This window comes from Giraffa tippelskirchi, chromosome 2 (genome assembly GCF_054371585.1).
Source record: "Giraffa tippelskirchi isolate mGirTip1 chromosome 2, T2T-mGirTip1v1.2.pri, whole genome shotgun sequence".
Taxonomy (NCBI): Eukaryota; Metazoa; Chordata; class Mammalia; order Artiodactyla; family Giraffidae; genus Giraffa; species Giraffa tippelskirchi.
The window spans coordinates 166,004,543-166,023,167 of record NC_137276.1 but is presented as its reverse complement, the minus strand read 5'-3'; the positions used below and the strand labels follow the sequence as shown (position 1 = coordinate 166,023,167).

Below are 18,625 nucleotides of genomic sequence, written 5' to 3'. Positions count from 1 at the left end.
TCTACAAGTGTCTTGTTGCTCAGTGAAGGAATAATACTTGAATGGGTGAAAGCCAGACAAGAAAAAACAAACATGATTTTTAAAGATGGAGTATTACTATGGAAATTGTTCTAAAGTGAAATATGTGAGGTTTTGTTTAAAGCGAAAACTCAAGAAAAGTACTTCTCTGACTTGGTATCAGAAGTTACTGGGTATCATTTTGGATGCCCTATACTGCTATTCTCTCTCCTTAATAATGTATTTCTCTTAAAATATTTCTGTTTTTTTAATCAATAGTATCTAGAAGAGTCTTTTTGAAATTTTAAATGCACTGTGTCCTGTCTTCCACTTCACATTTTTCTGAACATACATATCCTGTGCTCTGAGCAGGCTGCAGACTCATCTGCCTCCTTATCTTTGCTCACACTATTCTCACTGCCTAAGAGAGACTGTGAGCCCTTTGCACACACTGCACACAGGCACACATAGACACTCTTGGAAGTCTTCCTGTGCTTAAACGGTTACAGTCATGTGTTGCTTCCTACGTGAATCCTTGCCTTTCTCTTTGTGTGCAGTATACTTTGTCTCTTTATGGCATTTGTAACTATCTGCCTTTTGACAGGTTACAAATGCCACACTATGCCTTTTGTGAGCTCCTCAGGAGGTTGACTCATGGTGTGCCTGGTTCATTTGTTACATGTTACAGTGTTTGGGGCTAAACTGCATTTTCCTATCATCCTACATTCCTCATATTCCTGTTTCTAGCCAATTTCTAGGCTTTGATTTATAAGTTGCACATACCCCAAATTTTACACTCTACCCCTCATTTCCAACATCATGCCTGATGAGCCTGTACATTAGTCGGGGAGGCCAATGCAAGCCAGAAGACCAGTCCAGTAGGAGTTCCTGGAGGTTGGCCTGGAGGTGGAGAGAGAGGGCAACAAACTCTCCTGGTGGTTCCCTAAGCGTTCCAGAAAGCATAATCTTTGTAGCTTTTTCCCTCCCATCAAGATTTCCCCTAAATTCTATACTTAGAGACCATCTACTTTAGGCTCTCCTTCTATCAGAGATAAACCCCCAATAAAGACAGCCCTGTTATCCATTATTGTAAAGAGAGCACAGAAAATTCAAGTACCAGAAAGGCCCATACATTGACATGATCCAGCATTTTCTACACCAGACATGGGAGCTATGAGGCTGTGATGACTGGTACCCTGTTGATTACTAGGCTTTTGGCTGACCCAGCCACTGGACACCACCCCTTCCTTATTCTCTACATGAAGCCTTCCCAGAACTCAGCATCTTGTCAGAGAGGGAAGCCAGTCAAAGTGCCTTATTGCCTGAGCTCTCCTGCCAAAGCCCCAGATAAGCTCAAAATGTTCATTTGCCCAAATAGGGTCTGGCTGCCAGCTGTTTTGCCCATTTTCCTTGAACAAGTCCTGATATAAACACGCATCTCTAGGGAAGAGGCAAATGAGTGAGAAAGTTGCCACTTTCTGGGATAGCGGGAGGGAAATGGAATGATTTATTATTATTATTCCCTTTTCTTCACCTTCCTTCATGGCCCATAACAAGTCCTACTCTGTCTAGGTTTAAAATGTTTCTTGTAATTCTCCTGATGCTTTGTGCCCACTAACCTTCATTTATGGCAAGCCCCCACATTACCCACCTGTAGATATAGATGTATGTAAAGGGTACAGTTTGTTTTAGTACCTTCACAGACACATGCAGCCATCCTCACAGTCAATTTTAGAGCATTTTCATCACCTCATAAGACAACCCCACACCCTTTAGCCATCACCCTCCACCTTATCCTCCCTATACCCCTGGCTCTGAGCAACTGACAATCTATTTTCTATCTCTATAGATTTCCTCTTCTGGACATTTCATTTAAAAATGGAATGCTATTTATTGTTTTGTGACTAACTTCTTTCACTTAGCATAAAGCTTTCAAGGTTCATCTATGTTGTAGCATGTCTCAGTATTTCATTCTGTTTTACAGCCAAAAAAAATACTCTGTATGACTCTAATACATTTTGTTTTTCCACTCATCAATTGATGGACATTTGGGTGTGCCCACCTTTTCACTACTCTTAATAAAATAATACTACTATGAATATTTTGCAGAAGTTTTGTGTAGATAGACATATGTTTTGATTTCTCTTGGGTATATACCTAGGAATGGAATTGTTGGATTGATGGTAATTCTATTTTTACACACTTAGACTTCTGCAATAATCTCTGGACTGGTCTCTGTGTCTATTTCCCAACCTCTACTCTCTGTGTTGCTATTAGGCTTATATGAGTCTTTCTGAAACATTGTTTTCACCATGTTTTTCTTCTATATAAGATCTGCGACACTTTACCCTTGAAAAACTCATCATCAAACCCTAATTCATTCTTTTAGCTCTATGCCATCAATGACCTATGTACATCTTGCTTATCTAACTGTATTTTCACTTTTTCCAGAATCTAGGTGTGATCCTCTCTACTGCTCAGGCACTCATTATCATCTAAAGACACAATAATTATATCCTGTGTGTTTTGGTTTATACGTTTTCCCTTTATCTTTTCCCCTTCCAAGAATAGTCTCTAATCATTTTGTACCTTTTTCTTTTCTCCTCTCTCCTTAACCCTGCCCACCTCCTCCCAGAACACATACATGCAAATGTCCCACTGTGTCTAACAGTGTCCATTTTCATCCCTGTAGGAGATACAGCAGCGGCATGGTCTGGCCAACTCCATTTCTTCCTACCTAATTAAGCCCGTCCAGAGGATTACCAAGTACCAACTGCTCCTGAAGGTACCTCCCCTCCCCTCTATGTCACCCTGACCACACTGCCAACCAGGTCCATGGAATCCTAGGTTTGCCCAGGCATGGGAAACCTTCTACCTGAAGACCTTTCCTCTGCCTGGAGCAGAACTTCAGAAATGAGCCCACGCTGCCATTGCTGGCTCCAGACTGCATGTTCTAGCCCATGAAATCCCACATGCTTATTCTGGCGGAAAGAGGAGAAATGGAAGCAGGGATGGATTGTGATTGTTTTCATATGCATCTACCACTGCACAGCTCTTAGTGACTGCCACCTCAGGCAGTGGTGGGTACACAGAGACTCTCCCGTCCTTCCCTTCTGGGCAGATTCCTCCTGGTGGCCCTTGCTTGGTAGAATCTAGTATCAAGGTCTTAGGGGCAGTGCCAACATGGGCAGTGGAGGCCCAGGGCAGCACCTATCATTGCCTTAATCTCTATGTTTGTCTAGACTAGGAGATTTTAAAGAGGAAATAGTTTGAAAGTGCATACAAAGACACAATGACACTCTGTATCTGTAGGCTCCTATGTGTTAGGGGTTCTTCTGGAACCAACCAGGAGATATGTTTTTTCTCCAAACCCTTTTCTTTAAGAGTCAAATCATCAAATTATATAAAATACTATGTGATTTGGGCTGATTCTTCTCAGGGAAGAATACACTAACAGTCTGAAAACATGGCATTTCTCAAAGAAAGCCTGGGAAGTCGATATCATAGGCAGTTATATAACTGTATCTACATTAACTCTTAATGTGTAAGGGTGGAGTTTTCCCTAAGTTTGACTATATTGCTGGTCACTTCTCAAATGCAATGAGAAGCATGTCGTTAAGTAGTATAGTTCTAGAGAAACTCTGATGAAATTCAGTTCTATGAGATGCTTGCTGAACCTCACATTTCCTAGCTGCTTCAGTAAACCTGGAAACCAGTCTAGTTTCAAATCCAGATTCTAGTCATGTTGAAGTGCACCCATCTTTCCTGTCTGCTGGGGTCCCAGTGAGTCAGCACTTGTAGTTCCGCGATGAGAAGAGTGGCGGTGGCAGCTAGCCACGTCCCAACCTCCCTTCTCCCTTCTGGGTTAGGGCCGGGTCCTACATCATCCTTATTCCTCAGCCCCGTCCTTCAGACCTTCACCTTCCTCAACTCCAGGACTTCACTTCCAGGCACTCCAGTCTCCCAACCCTGCAGAAAATGACTTAGAGAATCACCACAGGGCATCCATGCCTTTGGCCTTTATTGAGGACTAGTGTCAGAAATAGCTATGTGCAGATCATCACAGCTGTCTGGGTAGAACTTTGAAGATGCCATTCTATTTTGAAATTTCTTATATAAAGACTCACAAAAATTCTCCTAAGATCTCAGAGTAGGGCATGGGTATTCTTTCCTGAAAAATTGGTGGGCCAGTCAGTCAGTCAGTTCAGTCGCTCAGTCATGTCTGACTCTTTGCGACCCCATGGACCGCAGCACGCCAGGCCTGACTGTCCGTCACCAACTCCCGGAGTTTACTCAAACTCATGTCCATTGAGTAGGTGATGCCATCCAGCCATCTCATCCTCTGTCGTCCCCTTCTTCTCCTGCCCTCAATCTTTCCCAGCATCAGTCAGTCAGTCAGTTCAGTCACTCCGTCGTGTCCGACTCTTTGCGACCCCATGAATCGCAGCACGCCAGGCCTCCCTGTCCATCACCAACTCCCGGAGTTTACCCAAACCCATGTCCATCAAGTCGGTGATGCCATCCAATCATCTCATCCTCTGTCGTTCCCTTCTCCTCCTGCCCCCAATCCTTCCCAGCATTAGGGTCTTTTCCAGTGAGTCAACTCTTCGCATGAGGTGGCCAAAGTATTGGAGTTTCAGCTTCAACATCAGTCCTTCCAATGAACACCCAGCACTGATCTCCTTTAGGATGGACTGGTTGGATCTTACAGTCCAAGGGACTCTCAAGAGTCTTCTCCAACAGCACAGTTCAAAAGCATCAATTCTTTAGCGCTCAGCTTTCTTCACTGTCCAACTCTCACATACATACATGACCACTGGAAAAACCATAGCCTTGACTAGATGGACCTTTGTTGGCAGAGTAATGTCTCTGCTTTTAAATATGCTATCTAGGTTGGTCATAACTTTCCTTCCAAGGAGTAAGCATCTTTTAATTTCATGGCTGCAATCACCATCAGCAGTGATTTTGGAGCCCAAAAAAATAAAGTCTGACACTGTTTCCCCATCTATTTCCCATGAAGTGATGGGACCAGATGCCATGATCTTAGTTTTCTGAACGTTGAGCTTTAAGCCAACTTTTTCACTCTCCTCTTTCACTTTCATCAAGAGGCTCTTTAGTTCTTCTTCGCTTTCTGCCATAAGGGTGGTGTCATCTGCATATCTGAGGTTATTGATATTTCTCCCGGCAATCTTGATTCCAGCTTGTGTTTCTTCCAGCCCAGCGTTTCTCATGATGTACTCTGCATATAAGTTAAATAAGTCTTTTCAAATGAGTCAGCTCTTCGCATTAGGTGGCCAAAGTATTGGAGCTTCAGCTTCAGCATCAGTCCTTCCAATGAACACCCAGGACTGATCTCCTTTAGGATGGACTGGTTTGATCTCCTTGCAGTCCAAGGGACTCTCAAGAGTCTTCTCCAACACCACAGCTCAAAAGCATCAATTCTTTGGTGCTCAGCTTTCTATATAGTCCAACTCACACATTGATACATGAGTACTGGAAAAGCCATAGCTTTGACTAGACGGACCGTGGTCGGCAAAGTAATGTCTCTTCTCTTTAATCACAAGAACTTGAGGTCCTTCTTTGCCTTTGACTGTCAGATAGTTAGTGTCTAGTTTTATGGTTACTTATAGGAGTTTCTCCTTACCCCAGAGGTGGGGAACAATCTTTTATCTTGGATTCTGACAAAACATTTGAGTAAGCATAATGAATGGACAGTTGGATGGAGCAGGGTTATAGATTTAAATGAAAAGTACTGTACTGTTGCGCTTTCCTGGTGGCTCAGTGGTAAAGAATCCACCTGTCAATGTAGGAGACCCGGGTTTTATCCCTAGGTCAAGAAGATCCCCTGGAGGAAAAAATGACAACCCACTCCATTACTCTTGCCTGGGAAATCCCATGGACAGAGGAACCTGGCGGGCCACAGTCCATGGGGTCACAAAAGACTTGGACATGACTTACCAACTAAATAGCAACAATAACAACTGTATATAATTATCCTTTCCTTCCCTAGCACACATAATATATGACCCTTCTAAATGATTATTTTTATGCAAGAAGATTTTTTGTTGTTGTTGTGGTTTTCAAATTTAAGTATTTCCAAAGCCTTTTCAGGAATTGGTGGGGTTGTGAATTTTTAAAAAATAAAATAAAACTGACTCACCCATCCACACTGTCAGAGTCTCCAGTCAATTAAGCCCCAGTTCTAAGAGAAATATAGGTTTTCACCCCTCCCTGTTAATCCCTTAGGCTGAAGTTCCTAGGTTGAATTTTGTGCCTTGGACAAGGGAGAGATGTGGAGGATGGATAGGCTACCCTGTGTTTTGCTTTAGGCAGATGGAAGGGTGGGCTCTGGGCTTTCACTCTGTGATTAGATGTTTTAGAAAGAGAGAACTATGCAGGTAACTGAGAAAGAGGGCAGTAAAGTAGGGGGAATTTGTTGTAGAAATGTTTTAAAGTTATTTCGGGAAGAAAAGACTTAGTGAGATAATTTTGACCTCTTTCAAATGTGCTTATAGCCAAGTGCTTGTTAAGTAAAAGAAAAATAGTTTGCTGAGCTTTTACTATAAATAAATAATATGGGATTTACTTTCTCATTAAAGTCAGCTTTATTCCAAGTATATTGACATTTAATTATCAGTATCCTCTGGAGTTCCTCCCTTTAGGTGTTGCATAAAAGTGAAAGTCAGAGTGTTCAATATTCTCTGTGTAAATCTGCTACAGCTGTCCTTTTCAGTCTAAATTAAATGTGGAGCTTTCTCCATTTCATAAACTATAGCAGAGATCTGAGGAGAACTCATTGGTTTTGCTGGTTGGTTGGTGGACATGCCAAATTGCTTTGGGAGGTTAAAGTAATCGGTGTTTTCTGTTACAAACTGTAGCATAGTTCTTATTTCTCTCTTATGTTTCTGCCTAGAAATTCCTTTGATGATATATAAGAACAGGTCGGGAGGGTTAAAATTAGGTAAGGGAAGAGAACTCAAGGTTGGCAGAAGTAAATGCAACTTTCTGAACAATGATGCTATTACACTGACTGGAACCAAAGACAGAGCTGAGAACTGATCTTGTCTACCTCCCAAGCATCTGCTCTAGGCAGTTTATCTCTTCTTTGGACACTCAGAGCTCCCTTCTTCATGTGGGAATGTATCCAAGATAACACAAAGGCTTGGATTTTCGTATCAGATGATCACTAATCAGATATCTTACTTTACTAATAATTTCGAAGATACAGATAATCCAAGATAGAGATAAAACACAGAAGTCCAGGACCACCAAAAGCTCCAAGACCTTTCTTACAACATCAAGATATGCTGTGATCTTGATTAGCATGCAAAGTTTCTAAATAATATATGTTGCATCCTATCACTTACCCTGAAGACAGCCATTTCATCATGAAATGTAATCACTTTTTACTTAGTTGTATAACTTATTTGGTACTTTCCAGGGAGCCATTGATTGTAGGTTTGTTTACCATAAGAAGTCATAGACAGGCCAGACAGATCCTACTAAAAGCATACCATAAATAAGAAGTCTCCTGCTAGCAGGTACCATTAGTTTGTCATGAGGTCTGTCATTGATGTGTTTATAAGGTTTGGTCTTATCAACTTCTTTCTTTCCTGGAAGTGCATCCCCACTCATCCACCCATTCCCTGCCTCCCTCCTCCCCAGAAGGAGAAAGTATAGTTTGTAGATCTGTTGCTTAACTTCTTCCTTTCCAGTGTCAAAGTGAGCAAGATATGATAACCCTGATAGGAAAAGCGAAAGCCAGCATTCGTCTGGTTTGAGTGAAATCATTTTGAGTGGTCTTTATGGTTACTAAGATAGTTGGAAATTATCTTTTCTCCATCAACCAGATATTATATATCTTTTATGGAGAGGGTAAAGACCTAGTCTCCAATGGAGAAGTTAAAGAGAGAACATGGTCCAGAAGGACAGGGGGAAGGGAGGTTGGCATGGTGGATGGAGTACTGAATTTGGATTCAAGAGACCTGGATTCAAGCCTCTACATGGCCTCCACTGAGTTCTATAATCTGGGCAAAACCCATGTCCCTCTTGAGTACAGTGTCCCCATTTGACTATCCAGGGACTAGTCCATGATCCCATCTGTTGGCCCTGGGCCAACTTCTGATACATATAATCTAAAAGTATTTTAGGACTCTGAAAAGCTATAAACCTATACTTTCCGTAATCCTTAGTTGTTCCCAATGTGGAAGAAGTCATTCAGGTGGTAGAGGTGTGTCAATAAAAGTGGTGCTGGAAGTTGGCGTGCAGTGACGCATGAGTGCTGTGTGTCCTCTTTATGATCGCTTAGTACTGCACCTCTGTATGTTTTGCCAGGGGTATTCCCTGACCTCCAGGTTAGTCGAGTGACAGAGAATACCCTAGTTGCTCACTTCTAGTGCCAGCCATTTGGGAGTTGGGTTGAGTTAGTTGGATTAGATTGAGCTGAGGAAGCTCAGTCTGGGAAGAGCACGGTGGTTGAATTCTATGGTGATAACCTCTCCACCCCAGAGGGGACCATTACAGACAATGAAGCTAGCTTCCCTGGTGGCTCAGACAGTAAAGAATCCACGTGCAATGTGGGACACCTGTGTTCGATCCCTAGGTTGGGAAGGTCCCCTAGAGGAGGGCATGACAACCCACTCCAGTATTCTTGCCCGGAGAATCCCCATGGACAGAGGAGTCTGGTGGACTACAGTCCATGGGATTGCAAAGAGTTGGACAGAACTGAGTGACTAAGCACACAGCACATAATTCCTTGAGGAACTGGTATATAATTGCCTTGAGGGGTTAGGTAGTGGGAGGCTGGGGAAGCTGGGGGAAACTGTTCTAATTGTGTCTGGACCTTTTTCACAGGAACTTTTAACTTGCTGTGAAGAAGGAAAAGGGGAGCTCAAGGATGGCCTGGAGGTGATGCTTAGTGTCCCAAAGAAAGCCAATGACGCCATGCACGTCAGCATGCTGGAAGGTAGCTGTGCTCTCAACCTCCCAGGGGAGCCTCCTTCTTTCCTTAAACTGTGGAACTTGTGTCATGGGAGGGAAGTGGTGTGAAGTCATGCAGAGGGCCAGACTGGAAGAGAGGAGAAATGGCAAGTTGTTCCATAGGTCCTGGGGAAGTGTGAGAGGAGATCCACAGGAGCCAGCTCAGCTATCACCTGCCTCCAGGTAGCCCCAGGCCTGTGTTGCATCAGATATGTGGACAGTTTGCTGCCTGAGAGGCAGAGTAGGCCATCATCATCCTTACTGTAAAGGTGTACGAGCCCTGACCTATCTGCATAGTATCTGCATCACACTTGTCATCATAATAAGCAGAAATCCTGCACATACACACACGTACTGTCTTTAGCCTTGTCCTTCTCTGTTTTTTATTCTTCTAAAATATATGTAACATAAAGTTTACCATCTTAACCATTTTTAAGTGTACAATTCAGTGGCATTAAGTACGTTCATCTCAGTGTGCAACTACCCTCACCCATTTGTAGCAGGTGAGTAAAGTCCAGCCAGATAAACCTGATGGACTTTGTCAAAGCTCCTTCAGTCCACTGGAACCATGTTCTAGGGACCTAGAAACCTGGCAGAGTGAGACAATAAAGTGCTCCCAACACCACAAAAGCCAGCAGATGAGGGCAGAACAGCCATGGTCAAAACTATTAGATGAGTTAATATTCCATATCCCAACCTGGGCTGGCCAACAGGTGAGATAAGGGAGACAAGTCTTCTTTGTTGTACAGAGTAACCCTGTGGGTGCATTCCTCTCTTTGGGACCATCACCCCTACCACTTTTCCTTCCCTGCCCCTTACCCCATCACTGCCAAAGACTTGATCTGGTTTCAGTATATCCTGGCCATGCTTAACACAGGAAGCTCACTTCTTCATGCAGAGGAGCCATGATTACCTTCTCCAGACTGAGCACTGATTATCTGAATCTATTCCTGGTATCTCACTTTCTCCACCTCCTACTTTTCTGTTCACGCCTGCTCCCCACCCCCCACCCCCTGCATGTCTGCCTCTCTAAGCACCTTCTCCTCCAGCCTGTCCCTGACCTGTATTCTGGACCCAGGTACTCCAGGTATGCTCTATGGACCAGCAGCAGCAGCACCCGAGAACTTGTTTAAAAGTGCAAATTCATGGGCTCCACCCCACTCCTACTGAATCCCAGTCTTTTAGGGATTGAAGAATGGGCAGATATATGTGTTTTCGTAGTCAATCCAGGTGATTCTTACACACAATAAAGTTTTAGAACCTCTGTTAAAATGGTACGAATATAAATGGTTCAAGGCTTGTGCACCACATAGTACAGGAGGTATTAAAGGGAAGAGTCCTAGGAATGGAGCATAAGAAATGAAGAAATGAAGCAACAACAAATGGAGTGGAGTCGAGGGCGCTCAGGCAGGCAGTGTGTGTCCTCAGCCCCATTCTGAGCTCCAGGTCAGCGACAGTGGGAGCTGTGGAGGGAGAAGGAGAGATGGCATTTGCCCTTGCAGGCGGTCCCTGGCTGGCAGTGGGCTGGGGGAGACTGCTCTGGAGCTCTGCAGGAGATTCCGCTGATACTGGTTCGGTAGAGGATGCCTGGGGCAGAAAAGGGATCTGATCCCAGTGCCATAGAGCCGTCCTCTTAGGTGTGCAGGAGCCACAGGAATCAGCCTGAGGGAAAAGTGCTGTGGGAGCTGAGGGATCACTGTCAGGAAGCCAGCCTCCAAGAGGGGACCAGAGCAAGGTGCCCACACATGGTGGAGAAACCACACAGACTGGGAACGGGTGTTTTTCAGGGTTCGACGAGAACCTGGACGTGCAGGGGGAGCTGATTTTACAAGATGCCTTTCAAGTGTGGGACCCCAAGTCGCTGATCCGGAAGGGGCGGGAACGACACCTGTTCCTCTTTGAGATCTCCTTGGTTTTCAGCAAGGAGATCAAAGACTCTTCAGGACACACGAAATATGTTTACAAGAACAAGCTACTGGTAGGTGGGGCAGGTGGGGTCAGACGAGACTCCCCATTTGCTAGCTCCCTTGGGCAGGAAGGGATCCTGAATACTCTGCTCGTCTCTCCCCTGGTGCCACACCAACACCATCCTGGACAAGTGAAAGGCATCCTAGTTGGAAAGTGCCCCCTCAGCCCACTTCTGCATCTTAGAGTTCACCTTTCTTCTTCCTGTTGGCTTGGGCGCCTCCCTCTTCACCCTCCCTCCCTGCTACCTGCTCATCAGGCAGGGGCCTGTAGGTGCTTTCATCCTGGGTAGAAGAACAGAACGTCTGGTCTGTTTAAGTTTGATTGACAGAGCCCCTCCCTCGGTCCTTTCCTCTCTGTTGCCTTTCCCTTCCCACCCCAGCCCTAAGTCTCCCCACCGCCCTCCCCTTCCCCGCCTCTCACAGGCATTTCCTGTCTACAGACCTCAGAGCTGGGTGTGACCGAGCACGTAGAGGGCGATCCCTGCAAATTCGCCTTGTGGTCTGGGCGCACCCCATCCTCAGACAATAAAACAGTGCTGAAAGTAAGTATTGCTCTCTGCTGGGCACAAGACCAGGGTTGGGGGTAACCAAAGGGGCTTAGAGGGATGTGGGCAGGATATGCCTAAAAGCTGGGGCCTCTGGACTTCCCTTAGGAGGGCAACCTCACATGGGTGTTCAGACACAAATTCTATCATGAAAGTAGCCTGAAATCTCAAAGACTACTGGTCTGTAAGTCCAGGCACTTGTTGGAGTGTGGAGGGAAGAAGGCAGGGAATGGCCTTCGTGGGGCCCACTTAAATATATTCTGTCCATATGGCCACTTCAAGTGGCAAGGATGACAACTGACCTTTGGCAAAAGTCACCTTGTTTTGCTCCACATTCATTCAACATTTCTTTCCTGAACACTTTCCGCATATAAGGTATTCTGCTCAGTGGAGGATGACTGTGTATGAGAGACAGACCCTTACATTCTAGAAACTCTAGTGAATCATATGAGCATGGGAACTATGCCGATTGAGAGGAGTGTTGAGAAGGATCCTTAAAGAGCTCCCTCAGCTCCCCAGAGTACACGTAGCCGGGGAACTGAGTTAGCACTTGGGTCATGCTAGTGTAACTGAGGACAGATCCTGCATATGGTGCACCTAGCAGGCATGTGCTTCTCAGGGAAGTGCCCATCACCAAGGAAGAAATGGGCCAGCCCTGACCAAGCTTCACACTTGTTCACTCTGAATTGTCAGAATAGCTGCTGCCTGACATGAGGAAGAATTACCTGAACAGACTTCCATGAAGACAAATGGGATATTCATGGAGTGATAGCTGCTGCTGCTAAGTCGCGTCAGTCGTGTCCGACTCTGTGCGACCCCATAGACGGCAGCCCACCAGGCTCCGCCGTCCCTGGGATTCTCCAGGCAAGAATACTGGAGTGGGTTGCCATTTCCTTCTCCAGTGCCTGAAAGGGAAAAGTGAAAGTGAAGTCACACAGTCATGTCCGACTCCTAGTGACCCCATGGACTGCAGCCTACCAGGCTCCTCCGTCCATGGGATTTTCCAGGCAAGAGTACTGGAGTGCGGTGCCATTGCCTTCTCCTGGAGTGATAGCAGTGCCTTCAATTAACAGGTTTACTAGGCTAAAACCTGGGACTGACTCAATCAGTACAAGCCTATGTAGTCATATGGGTGTTGGACTTATATCCAGGTTAGATATAAGTATATCCAAGTTAGACCAGTGTATCCAGGTCTGTATATCCATTTGGTAAATGGCTGCTGCCTCCAGACACCCCCTTGTTGCCCCTCCTGTATTCTCCAGACCTCCCCAGAATCCAGTAACTGAAGTGTTAATCCTTGGTCCAGCAGGGGCAGATGTCACTGTTGGTCAGTGCCTCCAAATTTATTAAATGCTTTGAAAATGACCCTGTAGAAGTTTGCACTGAGTCTTGAGGTCAGAGCCCTGTTCAAGGAGTTGGAAAAGCATGTCTGTGGGATTGGAGTCACAAGTATAAAACCAGAGAAATAAACCCCTCCAACATTTGGTATCCTTGACCAATGATGGATTAAGCCTGCAAGAGAAGGGTTGAGAACTGTTTCAGTGGATTGAAGGGAAACGAGGTTCTTACTGTCTCTCCCTGTGGCACTCCAGGCCTCCAACATAGAAACCAAGCAGGAGTGGATCAAGAACATTCGAGAGGTGATTCAAGAAAGGATCATCCACCTGAAAGGAGCTTTGAAGGAGCCAATTCAGCTCCCCAAAACACCAGCCAAACAGAGGAACAATAGTAAGAGGTAACCAGGGTCTCTGCCCCCAGCACAGCCTCACAGGCTTCAGGGAGCGGGGGTGGGGTGAACTTTTGCATCTGTGGGGGTGGTGCACCCCTCTCTGTGACACCCCACTGAATTCTACCTAAGAGGAGTCACCTCCTCTTTAAGCACCTCAACCCATCACTGTCAGTTATACTCAGCAGAGCTTCAGTGAGCACCTGTCCTCTAAATAGACACTGTGCTGGGTGCCCCAGGAATATAAAAGAACCATCTGACAGGCATGTCTCACACGTGGGGTAATTAAACAAGAAGAGTCAGGACCACCGGCAGGGACAGGGAATGCTGCAGGCATCAAGGAGAGGGGACTTGTTGTGAGCACTAGAGTGAAGTGTATGGGGAAGGCTTTGGGAGGGAGGTGGCTAAGGGGAGGGCTCTCTGGACTGGCTAGACAGCCATAGGACGTGATAGGCAGTGGTACACTGTCACTGAAGCTCTTACTTTTACCCCCAACCCCTGCCAAGTCCTCACCTTCTTTCGTTTGAGGTAAGCATTGTGATTGGGCAGAAGATGACTTTTTTTTATTATCTTCATCTCTCTGGGTCCTTCTGAATCCCAGTTTTCCCTATACCAGCGGGTGACTGCTTAAGTATTTCTTTTTCAAGTCTCCTTGTGACAGTCACCTAAATGACTCTTTGGAGGGCACTTTAAAAGAAAGCATAGAAAAACTTCATGTCAATTTTGGAAAACTTGAAAAAAAAACTAAAAACAGAGTTCTGGAGGTTATGGATGTTGGTGATAACAGGCTGTCCTCTCCTCTCCTATTCATGAACGGAATCAATTAAGAAGATTTAGTTGACCCTTTGGTACCAGCCAGCATACACAGGCCAGGGAGCCACCAAGGGAGGTGGTAGTCAAAAGAAGGGTGTGGCTAAGGTAGAGAGAGATTCCCCCAGGGGCAGGAGCCCCAGGACACGCATGGCCAGAATAAGGCCTCTTCTATGTGCTGAAAGAACAGTTATGACTGGTGGGGAAGGGTTATTTTGATTTCATTTACCTGTGTCAGGGTAAGGGGCACAATTAGTTTAGTACTAGAGACAGATCCTTCTGTAGCATGTCCTTACTTCAATAAAAAAGAGATAATGAAAAACAGTTATAAGGAACTGAAGGTCCAGGACCTTGATGGGAAAGGATATTTAGGTGAGGTTGTTCAGGGTTACTCTGTGAAAGATCCCCTTTCTCCTCTAGTAGGAGAATTTGAGCATTTCTAGAACATGGGATGGACATACCTTGGAAATGCCTCATGCCTCTCCTTGGTCGTTGTCAGGTGATGAGAGAGTGAGAAACCTTGGTGGACTCTGCAGAGAACAGCCAGGCATTGTGTTATTTCATTAGCTTGGCTCCCGGTATACAGGGACAGAGTTTACAGAGGAATGGGTTGGCTTGGAGAATACTACCTACCCTCCTGGCTAGGCTTCTCACCTCCCCCAGAACTAGCTTCATCTGGAGTGCACCAGAAGGCCCTGCAATGGGCCAGAATAGTAGGAAGTAGAAAGTACAGCCAGCTCGGAACTATCTACAAATGATGGGGAGCAGTGTTCCAGATATCTAAAATAACAGATGATCTAAATGTCCTTTATTTTTGGTTTTGAAATGCATCACATAATTTTTTTTACAGCAGATTTTCCTTCCTACAAACGTGTGGCTTATATTATTAAAATAAGTTGGCATTTCCCAAGCCCACAAGTCGTGGTGAGAGAACTGTCGACTTAGAATTATTCTGAGTGGGAGAAACTTTTTATGATTAGCACTCTCTGTGTATGTATATATGCATCACATGTATGCACACATGTACACAGATGTCCATGTACTCCCACACTCTAGATTGTAATTGTGTAGACTTTGATGAGACAGCTTCAATAAATGGGGTATATTTCCCATGGAGTAACGCTCTTGGGCAGTGAGTTCCCATTTCCCCTAAGGCCATGTTTTTCCATAAGCAGTAGCAGGGGTATGACTTTCACATAGACCCCCGGAGGAAGTGCTGTCATTTCCTGTGCTGATTTATCCAACCCCTGGTCCACACCTCCAGTTTTTCCTGACATGGACCCTTTGACTTTCACCAGTTGCCAGACATCTAATTCCCCTTGGCCCAGCCTTTGTGTTCAGTATAGGATTGGGACCCAGTTGTAAAGCAGGAGAGTTGAGGGAGCATATGAATGAAATAGCTGTATGGTCCAGGGGCCTAGGAAGGGGTCCAAAGGCCAGGAGTACACTCGGGAGACTGTCCTGTCAGACATTCAGGAGCACAGCTGGCTCCAGAGCTGCTGCAGAATCTGTGACTGTCCTCTTATCTTTGAGAAGATGCCTTGGCTTTCTATGTTAATAAGTCATCATAAATAAGCATGCGATCAGTAAGACCCACCAAAATGAAGGCAATAAACTCCTCCTCCAAACGCAGGAGTTGAGGGTCCAACATAAGGACCTTCCCAAGGATCATCTCCCCTGGAGAAAATATCCCACCCAATTTTCTTGAGCAAGAGAAGCACAGGTCAAAAAAATTCTTCTCAGTTCTGTTCTCTTTATAACAGCTGTAAACCACCCCCATCCTGTTACAGCATGCAGAAAATCTATTTGAATGCCCTGAACTCTGGGATTGTTGCAGATGACCCAGACAGTTGGAGAGAAGCCTGGTTTCTAAGCAGGACGTGCTTCTTCCTACTGCCTATTATAGACCCATTCCTAGTGAAAATAAATAAATAGCTGCCCTCTCTGTACCATGGGCCAGAAGAGTTATAGAGAGTCATTTTGTGTTCAGTTATCAACATAGTGATTATGTATTTGCTAAGTGCAAGAAGTGACATCATTGAAAATCACATGGGACTGCTTCCTTTAGTGGGATAATTTTAGACAAATCCCTGCTAAAAAGTGCTAAGGCTCTGCTCTGCCAGACCAGCTGGAAATCCTTGAGTGCTCTAAACCCACAGTTGTTCCCCCCACCCCCACCCCTGTTGTTTTTCTCTTCTTCCTGCAGGGATGGAGTGGAGGATGTTGACAGCCAGGGGGATGGGAGCAGCCAGCCAGACACCATCTCCATTGCCTCTAGGACCTCCCAGAACACAGTGGACAGTGACAAGGTAGGACGGTACCCCAACCTTCCTTCCCCCAAGACTTCTTATTGTCTTAACCACTCCTGGAAAGTTACCCCTAGAGGAATTTCTCCCATGGTGGAGCCTGACCTCAGTAGCCAGTGGTCTTTATGATGGCCAAAGGGGAAAGAGCTGGAGGGCTGGAGGAGATATGTTACAGCATGGAGATCTTGTCTGAGGGAACAGAAGATTGAGGGGGCCAGCCAGACCTCTCAGGTCATGAAAGTTTAGTAGTACTGGTGAGAGTGAAGAGCGAGTCTGGGTTTCCTCTCCTTCTGAGATGCCTCAGTGGCACTTATTAGGCTGTGCTTTCTGGGAGGCTGGAACTCAGGAAGCTGAGGCTGGGATAGTTTCCAGAGACCTTAGTGGCTGTGACTGGCTCATCCCAAAGTTAGACCAAGACCAGTGACTTTCGAAATGGCCACAGAGATGCCAGTTGGAAAGGGCCTCCTGTCTGAAGGCACTCTGGTGAAAATGATGCCTTTCTCTGGCCAGAGAACTGGGGCTCAGTTCCTGAGGGGCAGAGGACCAGGAAGTGATGTTTGAAGTAATGTGGAGGGATGTAGTTGTCTCAGGAAAAAACCTGGTCACTTGCTCTCTTACATTTTGGAGCAAGTAAGTAAAAGGAGCTCTGATGAAGAGCCAAAGAAAGGAGAATGTAGCAGAGGCTCGGAGTGTTTGCTCAAGCCACGGGAGGAGTTCAGCGGTCTGAATGTACATCAGGAGCAGGGGAAGGTTCTGTCTTTGACCCTCTTCTCATCTGTTTACCTCAAGGTCAGAAGAGTATGAGATGATCCTTTTCTGAACACTAGGGATTTTATTAATAAAGGTAGGGGTTTTCAAAGGCCATTTGACCCTAGTTTCTAGACCAAGTATTTTGGCCTTAGTCCTCCAGCCTCAGGCAACATGCTGTGTCCTGACTTCATTTTAGCTTTCTAAGTTAGGGGCATATTTTTTTTTAAGATAATCTGCATTCATTAGGATTTTTCCAAATTTTTTTTTCTTACTGGAAACTTCCTAAGATCATGGTGCTAAATCATGCTCTAGACTAGTGTTCAAGGACATGCAGGGTAATCAATTCTATTTGAGATCCTCCTTTCATTTTTGACTATCAGAGTAGATGGAAAATTGTTTTCTACTTGTTAAACATACAAAGAAAACTATTTCTGTACTTCCCTTTCTCTTCTTATTGGTTGTTTAGAAATATAACCTAGAGTATCCTATGAATAAAAGTGTTTCTTTTTAAGCAGTTGGTGGTAAGTGAAGCACATGTTTCCCATGTTCAGACATAGTAGCCTATTAGTTCTGTGGTCCGGGGGATGCCTCCCTTCCGGCTGCTACTTGGTTTTCCCCGCGGCCCTTAGACAGACACCTCAGCCAGAGACAATTGTCTAGGAAGCCTCGACTCCAGCCTTGCCTTGTCTTCTGGCAGGGTGATTGCAGTTAGAGTAGACCACCTCTGACAGCAGCCATTTCTTTATTAATGAGGAACCCTGGTAGTTACACCTTATTCACAAGTGAGGAAACTGATGCCAGAAAGTCTGAGTGACTCACCTAAGAAAATGCTAGCAGTGAGTAGAAAAGCAGAAACCAGAACCGAGGTCTCCCTGATTCACTGTCATGTTTTTCCCTCACTCTAAAAGTCAAAGCTTTGAGCTCCTAGTGCAAAGATGAACTCAGCTAGTAGGTCCTTCTGCACATTCCACAAAAATGCCAGTCACATACTTGTGAAAAAGCACCTACCACGTGCCAAGCTCTGTGCTGGATACTGTAGAGACATGTGGACTCTGTTGAGTGTGAATCCTTATTTGTGTAATTTTCGTTTCATGTATGTCTCTATAGCCAGGCTCTTCAGCCCTGAGGAGGGCAGGGGTTATGTCTGTCTGTTTTACGGCTGTCCCCTCAGCACATAGCACACAGGGATGCTCAGGAAATACTTGGGGAATGAACAGAGCAGGCAGGGAACTCTAGCATGAAGAAGAAGCTAAAACAGGTGGTCTGAAAGCCGCCAAACATACAAATAGTGTATTTATAAATATGCTAAAGAAACCTAGAAGTTTCCTTACTTCAAGCAAAAAGCTTTGGTCAGCTGGAGGACTGGTCAACTCCCAATTACCTTCTCAGCCTTTGGAAAATATGAGCAGTAGGTTGGAAGATGAAGAGAGATTCTGTGTTCCGACACAAAACCTGGAAAATCACTTAGAAACAGTCAATAAAGGGAGGGCCTGTCTCTGACCATGCACCATAATTAGAATGTTCTTACTCTTCTAACACTAAGCA

General features: G+C 45.2%; 1 protein-coding gene across 7 annotated transcripts in view; it reads left to right on the top strand.

Annotated features, from left to right (window-relative positions):
* KALRN (kalirin RhoGEF kinase) overlaps nucleotides 1-18,625 on the top strand; it is a 683,494-nt gene that overhangs the window by 460,673 nt on the left and 204,196 nt on the right. For all 7 annotated transcript variants that reach the window (XM_081571703.1, XM_081571704.1, XM_081571705.1 and 4 more), the window contains exons 28-33: nucleotides 2,690-2,782; nucleotides 8,851-8,962; nucleotides 10,764-10,954; nucleotides 11,384-11,485; nucleotides 13,081-13,223; nucleotides 16,231-16,333. In XM_081571703.1, coding sequence (XP_081427829.1) covers nucleotides 2,690-2,782; nucleotides 8,851-8,962; nucleotides 10,764-10,954; nucleotides 11,384-11,485; nucleotides 13,081-13,223; nucleotides 16,231-16,333 — 744 coding nt within the window. The remainder of the gene's footprint in view (nucleotides 1-2,689; nucleotides 2,783-8,850; nucleotides 8,963-10,763; nucleotides 10,955-11,383; nucleotides 11,486-13,080; nucleotides 13,224-16,230; nucleotides 16,334-18,625) is intronic.